Source organism: Myotis davidii, unplaced genomic scaffold, assembly GCF_000327345.1.
Source record: "Myotis davidii unplaced genomic scaffold, ASM32734v1 scaffold960, whole genome shotgun sequence".
Classification (NCBI taxonomy): Eukaryota; Metazoa; Chordata; class Mammalia; order Chiroptera; family Vespertilionidae; genus Myotis; species Myotis davidii.
In genome coordinates this window covers 1,391,247-1,399,813 of record NW_006293003.1, presented here as the reverse complement: position 1 = coordinate 1,399,813, position 8,567 = coordinate 1,391,247, and the positions used below count along the sequence as shown (strand labels likewise).

The 8,567-nt window shown below is 34.6% G+C and overlaps 1 protein-coding gene across 1 annotated transcript in view; it reads left to right on the top strand.

The window, feature by feature from the left end:
- Positions 1-8,567, top strand: part of OTC (ornithine carbamoyltransferase) — a 63,848-nt gene that overhangs the window by 8,068 nt on the left and 47,213 nt on the right. The window contains exons 2-3 of the mRNA XM_006766569.1: positions 4,441-4,579; positions 5,993-6,074. Coding sequence (XP_006766632.1) covers positions 4,441-4,579; positions 5,993-6,074 — 221 coding nt within the window. The remainder of the gene's footprint in view (positions 1-4,440; positions 4,580-5,992; positions 6,075-8,567) is intronic.

The window sequence follows — 8,567 nt, the reverse complement described above, 5'->3', positions numbered from 1 at the left end:
GATTGCGAGAGGGATGTCCAACTGCTGGTTTAGTGCACCAGGCCACTAGTATATTTATACTGACAATAAGAAACTTTTTAATGTTTCTTTTTTCTTTTTAATGTTTTGACAAAAATTTTAAAGTCACAAAATAATTGTGATTTTTCCCCATTGATTATTAAGATTTAATGATTATTTACAGTCCCACACTAAAGTTTAAAGCCAGAACTGTCTGTATTTTTTTAAAAGCTTATCTGCTAACATTTACTGGAGGTACAATCTAGGGCAGTGATGGTGAACCTATGACACGCGTGTCAGTGGTGACATGCGAACTCATTTTTTTTGGTTGATTTTTCTTTGTTAAATGGCATTTAAATATATAAAATAAATATCAAAAATATAAGTCTTTGTTTTACTATGGTTGCAAATATAAAAAATTTTTATATGTGACACGGCACCAGAGTTAAGTTAGAGTTTTTCAAAATGCTGACACACTGATCTCAAAAGGTTCGCCATCACTGATCTAGGGAAACAAGAGTGAAGACAACATTATCAGTAGCTGCCATGTAGAGACTGGAGTCACAAAAAAGGTATTCTTCTGATCACTGTGGTCTAAGAAAAATAATTTGAAATACAGTTCCAGTTGCTATATAAATTTGAAAATGAAAGATCTGGACAAAAAGGAAGATTTAAGCAGGATGTTTGTGTCTTCTTTCTACTTTTAAATTCAAATCTGTCAATGCAGAAATAAAAAGAGCAGCTTCTTATGATCCCAATAGCAAAACATTAACCTTAACACTAAACTGAACTCTAACCAGTTCAGAAACTCCAGTTTAGAAACTTCTTGAAGTATGTAAGGACAAATTTGAGAAAATCCCAATTTGTCATCTGTTTGGGTAGTAAGAGCTGGAAGTTGGATGTTTTTGAAGTAGTTAAAGGTGTTGGACCTCCTCTTTCATCATTATTTTCTGATTTCCTTGCATGGAAAGTGGAGAAAATAGTTCCCTTCAAAATTTTCATTTCTAATTCCTTTTTTTCTGTGATTCAACAACAATTCTAAAATTTATAATATTTTCTTAAATGAAACATGTAGTCCTGTGATTACTTAGAAGAGAGTAGATACAACAAAACCCCAAAGGGGCTGAGATTAAGGGAGGATATTGAATCCCTTAAGTGTAGCAGTTTGGAGACGTAGCTTTTGTGGGCTCCAAGATAAACAGGGGTTGACATGCCCTCCTTGGGCCACACCTACTCAAATCTCCTTTTCGAGTAAAATTTCTTTCTCCTAAACTCTAAGGGCCCCCACAAGACTTGCAACCAGGGGAGCAATGGGCAGCAGCAGCTCATCCCAGGTTAACACCCTGAACTCCTCTTCTCTGACTTCCCAGTGAGCTGACTGCAGTCGCACCTAGGCTTATTTCTTTCCCACTGCATTTTAACCAGCCCCACTTGGACTCTCCCCTGTTGCTTCTTCTATCCCTGTTTCACTGTCCCCAGCTTTAATAAATGTACTCTCAAAAATCACATGGGTATATGTTGTGAAGTATTTCCTGCATGAAGTAAAAATAAAAAAAATATTCAGGAGTCTACTACTTGAGCTCTAGGCAAAAAATAAGGCCTCAAAATTAGCTCATAGGTTGTTTTTCCTATTGTTGATAGATGTGAGCTCAACAGCTATAGTGATATTTTCAGAATTCCTTAAATCCTGGGGTTTTCCCCCTTTTAAAATAATATTGGAAGAAGTGTCAAGCCAAGGAATATTAATGTATTTTTGTAAGACATAGAGTAAAGAGAGTTTATCTTCTGTGACTTTATGTTGCTTGGGCCTTATTTTAGAAGAAAAAAAAAATTCAAAACTACCTAAATGTTAAACCTATTTATAGCTCCTCAGAAAACAAATACAGTTGACCCTGAAAAAAGCATGAATATCAGTCAAATGGTTTACTTCTGAACAATATCAGTACTTGTATATTATATTACTTAATATTATCACTAATTAATATAATCAGAACCAAGCTTATAATAAAAATACATGTGCAAAAAACCAAAATTTCCTGCCTAATGCCATGTTTCTAAAGTTATTAAATTGTTGACTACTATTGTCCAGACCTTGAACACAGTTTTGTAAGCTTTTTACTAGGGTTCCAGTATAAGGAAGAAAATGAAAGTCTATTCTAGAAACTTCATTTTTCCCTTGATTATTCATAATTTCTAATGGTATACAGTACTAATTATTGTTAATTTGAGATAACACTGGGAATACTAAAAGAATAAATGTTGTTCATTTTATATATTGATCATCTCAAATAACAAATTGTTAGCTAGCAAAATATTTTTTTATATTTACAATTTATTTTTTAAGTATTGGGTTCTTCTTAGTCTAAATTTTTAATTTATTTTTCTTTATGTTTTGTTATATACATAGTCTATTAGGATACTAACACATATATTATAAATAAACTAATACATATTGTAGATCCATGTAAAATATTTTAATATTAGGGATCTGTAATAAAAAATCAAGGATTGCTACTTTAAAAAAATTTCCATTTGGAGAATATATGAATCACATATTTTAAAAGTTGACAGAAAAAGGTACATCTTTGAAATAGGAATGTTAACCAAAATTTTGATTCACATATAAATGGAAAACACTACTTTCTATTGGAGTTGAATATGTCATTAGTATCTTCTATTAAATCAATCAATCAACCATTTAGCCAACTAACTCACAAACCATCATTATGGATGTTCCTTTCTTTAATAACAGAATCTTTGAAGGGCTTAATCTCACAAATATCTACTGAAAAAATCTACTCACCTACTCAACACTAAATGAACAAATTAACTCTGCCAGAAAGTTGAATATTTAGTGAAATATTCATTTGTCTAAGTTATATGACATCATGTAGTGGAAACAACAAATTGAGTGAATTTATGATTTTCCTACCTATCACCATCAATGATAAAAGACATACATAAATCCTACCATAGAATTTACTCTTTATCTCAAGTAGCCCAAGGTCTCTTCTTAGGCTGGAATTTAAGCATGATACTCCTGATAAAATTAATGTTTAATACATGTGGTAAACCACATTTTGCTCTTGGTTACTTATAATTTCTAATGATATATAATAGTAATTATTGTTAATTAGGGATAACACTGGGAATACTGAAAGAATAAATGCTATCCATTTTATATACTGATCATCTCAAATAACAAATTATCATCAAAATGTAACAGAATATTAAAATAGTACTCTTTCTGTCTCAGTTTCTGGCAGACAATTACAATTAGTGCACTAATCTCAGGCCCATACCTGGGAAACAAAGTAAGAGGGACTCGTGGCTAGCTCTTTTTATGGCAGAGCAAGAGAGGAGTCTATACTGGGATGGACCTGACTCTTGTAAGGGCAAAGAATATGAAGGGTTTCCCAAGAACCAATATGGAATGAGAAAGAGACATGATATTGTTTCACATCACAACCAGAAGATCTGCTGAAGGGGTGGGGAAATGTCAGCAAGAAGAGTCTGGAGGTGGGCTCTTGGATGGAAGAGGAGATGTAATTGTCTGCCATCAAAAACTGCTGTGAGAAATTCCCAGTGATGAGAGTTCCCCAAAGGACCCTGAAAAGCACCCAATGAGCAAAAAAGTCCGTCTCAAGCACATATACCAATGCTAGACTGCTAGAACAGAACCAGAGTTTGCCTCACCCTTAACTCCTCACTTTCCCTTAGCTTTACATGAATAAACTGAAGGTAGGGAATCAGAGGAAACAGCTTATGGTCCCTCTTCCACCTATAGAGAAGGCCAGCTTGAATTAGGCATGAGCTGGAAGGCAAAAGATATTAAATTTCAGTACATTTCTTAAAGTTAAAAAAATCAAATCATTTTTATTATTACACATCATTTTACTGAGACACTTTGAGAGAATAAAGCAAGCAGATGACTCCCCCCAACCCCCCCAGTGAGAGTTACTATAAAAGCCACAGGGTCCATTGTATTTGACCAGGGACAAGTAAAAAGAACAAATCTCTAACAATAGATTTGAAGGGCAGTAGGGAAAAAAGAATGACATTGTTTTCTGTTGCATGTACTAGTATACTACAAATTCTGATTGTACAAATCTAATGATTTCAAAAATAATAGCTAAAATTTATCAAATGCTTATTATATGCCAGACATTGTATGATTTACATGTATTAAATCATTTTACCCTAGCAATTATCCTATAAGGGAGAGATTAAGTAACTTGCCCAAAGTTGCACAACTAGTAAGTGGCAAAGCCACTCGTGTGGCTATTTGCAATATAAGCCAGTCAGAGAAAGACAAGTATCACATGATCTCACTCATATGTGGAAACTAATGAACAACATAAACTGTTGAACAAAATAGATCCAGAGACATGAAAGCATGGAACAGACTGACAGATATATATATATTCTTTTCTTTTTTTGTAGATGTGGCCAACCATTACAAAATAAAGTACAGCTGAAGGGTCGTGACCTTCTCACTCTAAAGAACTTTACAGGAGAAGAAATTAAGTATATGCTATGGCTATCAGCGGATCTGAAATTTAGGATAAAACAGAAAGGAGAGGTATGTATCTTACCTTCCATTGTTACCAATCAGATTTTGTAAAGACAGCCTTACAAAGAGAGAGGGAAAAGAAAACACATTAAAATTCCTAAACAGTAGCAAGTAATGGAACCACACAGTCAAGGTAATTGATTACTGAGTGTACAGGCACATAAAAAGCATAAAAATCAGCTATTCAATGACAAATCATTGCACTTCTTTCATGTGGAATGTTGAAATTCATTATTAACTGGATCAGAACCTAAAGAATCATTCTCCAGAAAGATTTTATTTTCATGCCTCCTTTCTTTTCTTTGTGTGTTTTCTATCATTAAAAATAAGGATGATATATTATTTTTCTAGCCAAAACTTTCAATTGAGAATGAATATCAGATATATGATCATTAGGATATCAAAAATTTACAGTTGATGTGACAGTGTTTTAAAATTTTATATTAACAAAGAGACAAATGTTAACAAAGTAGGGGGAAAATGAGATATGGTGCTTAGCTGAAATCATTATTCTGCTTTTTGAGCAATTTATGTTTGCACATGCTTAATTAATTCAGTAGCTTCATTTAGACTGCTTAATTGTGGAAGCATTTTTGTATTCCAAACTTGGATAAAAAGCTTTTATAAAGAGCTGGTTTCAGGCTGAAAAAGTTTTACACAACACTGATTTTCTTACCTAGTTCACTAGCTCTACAAGTTCCTTAAAAACAGAGTGACTCCAACTATGGAAGATCTGAAATAAGGAGAAACATCCCCCTCAAATCTTAGGCCTTTGTTCTTTACATTGTGTGTGAGGATGTTTAGCTGGCAGGAATCTTTGTTCCAGAGCTCATCCTATCGGGAAAGTCCATCTATAGCAGAGGAAGGAGGAAGAGCCCCACCCCACACCAAACTCTCCAAATTGTTTCCACAGGACTTTCAGAAACAAAGCCCTTGCACTCCCACAAGGATGCATAATGAGTGTAGCAGACAGTCTGAGGCTTCACCTTTAGGAATCTTACTGCCCATGTTGTAACAGGGTAACATGTTCCTAGCTGAGAAAACATTTCCAAACCAAGCATCTTCAAGGTCATTGAACACTGATGGGGATTTCCATGGATTTAAGTAAGAAGATGGTCCCAAGGTGAAATACTAATATACTCTGAAACAAGTGTTCAGATTGAACCCAAAGCAAGTAATAATACTTTCTAATTATGTCAATAATCTTTGGGAGTTCCTATTCCCTTCACCCATTTGTATAGAAAAGGCAAAAAACCCACTTTAAATTCACTTTTTAAGTAACATTTTGAATACTTATTTGGAAGTAGTGATTAATTATTCTACACTTTTGACAACGTAAAGAATAAGTTTTGAAATATAATCCTTGATATTGGATATAAATATATTTTTCATCTTAATTATATTCTTGTCTTTGATTTTCAGTATTTGCCTTTATTACAAGGGAAATCTTTAGGCATGATTTTTGAAAAAAGAAGTACTCGAACAAGATTGTCAACAGAAACAGGTGAGTAAACCAACAAACTCACCCTTCTGTTGAAGAAGGGCCAGAGAGTGAGGACCTAGGAGAAAGGAATAGCCCAGGGTGTGTGTGTGGGGGGGCCGGGGGGTCCTGTCTTTCTCTCTGGCAACCATAAAGGGGAAATACTGTCTTTGGGAGTATCAGTGCAAGCTTCTAAATGCCCTTTCCAATTATAGAATCTTTAAGCAGAAAGATTGGCTTCATCTATAGGAATTCAATGAGGACTTGAGTAGAAGTCCCAAATAGAAGCACTTTGTGTTAAAATGTAAGTAGACACAAATTCTCATTCTTCAAACTCATGTGGTGAAGAAATGTGTATTTTTCTAATATATGAAGAATTTTTTCTTATTTATACCAATTTTGCTAGATGGTGGAAACCTAATGTCTGCAACATTACACAATCCTCAGTCATTTCAGGGTTTGTTTTGTCAATTTAGTGTCTCCTATACCTTATATTACAGCTGTGGTTAAGTCCTAGAGAGTATGAGAATGTCAAGACATCTAGGACTATGGATATCTGGTCATTGGTCATCAAGACATCTTCATTGACCCACACTGAAGTCCTCTGTATTTGTATTGAACCTTTGTTGTCTCCCATTCACTGTGGAGTTTGCTTCACTCTGATCACAAGACCTGAAATATATCTTAGTTTGGCTTTCTCAACTTCTTAGCAGCTCTCCACGCTACACTGGGCATAGAGATACTGCAAGGCTATCTCTACTCTATTGTTCCTTCCTCATGCTGGATGCCAGGGAGTTCTATAACATTTGTTGCCTCTTAGAGCTCTGTCTTAAAAGCATGGCACAGGTGTCTCTGCTCTAGGGTTCCCCAAACTCTTCTGAAATGTCCATCATGCTCCCCAACCTGAAGTACTTGGCCTGGGGAATAGACAGGAGTTAACAGTGTCAAATACCCATCAATCTCTATTTCTGTTGCTTCTCTCTCGCTCCTCTTGTTCCCCTTCCAGTTCCAAATATTGAGGGCCCAGTGATAAAGTAGGAAAAACAACTCCCTCTGATTTTTCATGTATTCTTTCAAATCTATTGTTTGTAGCTGGAATCCTAGGCTGTCAAAAATTATTTTTTCTCAAATGAGTATCTCTGTTCTAAGTTTCAAAAAATCTATTTTGAAATTTATAAGCTTTTCTTTCTCTCTGAATTTCTGTTATATCAGACCTCCCTTGAATCAACAATATGACTGCCTAAATGGGCAAATGGATAGGATCAAGGAGGAGGTACCACAAAAACACATTGTTTGATTCTTCAAATACCTTATCCTACTTACAAGCATCAGAGCTTTCTAGAATTTAGAAGCAAACATCTACTTCATGCCATTCTTGCCTTGTAATGATCAGTAATGAAGTTATCAAATACATAACAAAATAAAGTTCAGAAGGATTAAGTGACTTCCTAAGTTCACTCAATTAATACAAATTACAACAAGATTCAGATGCCAAGTTCATTGTTCTTATTAATGCACTTGAATTGTCTCCTGAAAGAAGGAAGGAGGAGGGGGGGAAACATATAAGGTACCACTTATATAGCCTTAGAAAGAAAATAGATGAAAATATTTTGCTCTTTAAAGCTGGCCCAGTTAGTAATTCTCAAATTCTGCTACCTTTCAACACTGGTCTTCCATGATTTGGACAGAATTTTATTTTATCATTGGTACATGAGTGTTCTTTTTTGAAGTTATAAAAATAATTAATACATAGAAATTTCTCAATTTTAAGTTTTTTAAAGCTAATTCTTCTTAGTTGATGATGTTTTCTGCCATTTTCTCTGTTCAAATGTTATTATTATTTTTTTAAAATTAAATCTTTATTGTTCAGATTATTACAGTTCTTCCTCTTTTTTCCCCCATAGCTCCCCTCCACTCGGTTCCCACCCCACCATCTGCCCTTACGCCTCCCACTGTCCTCATCCATAGGTGTACGATTTTTGTCAAGTCTCTTCCTGCACCCCCACACTCCTTTCCCCCCAGGAATTGTCAGTCTACTTTCTTTCCATGCCCTTGGTTCTATTATATTCACCAGTTTACTCTGTTCATTAGATTTTTTATTAACTTGATTTTTAGATTCACTTGTAGATAGATATGTATTTGCTGTTCATAATTTTTATCTTTACCTTTCCTTCTTCCTCTTCTTAAAGAATACCTTTCAGCATTTCATATAATGCTGGTTTGGTGGTGATGATCTCCTTTAGCTTTTTCTTATCTGTAAAGCTCTTTATCTGATCTTCAATTCTAAATGATAGCTTTGTTGGGTAGAGTAATCTTGGTTGTAGGTTCTTGCTATTCATCACTGAATATTTTTTGCCACCCACTTCTGGCCTGCATTTCTGTTGAGAAATCAGCTGACAGTCAATATGGGTACTCCCTTGTAGATAACTAACTGGTTTTTTTTCTTGCTGCTTTTAAGATTATCTCTTTGTCTTTTGCCCTTTGAAAATAAAATATTCATTCCCTTCTATCCCAGTT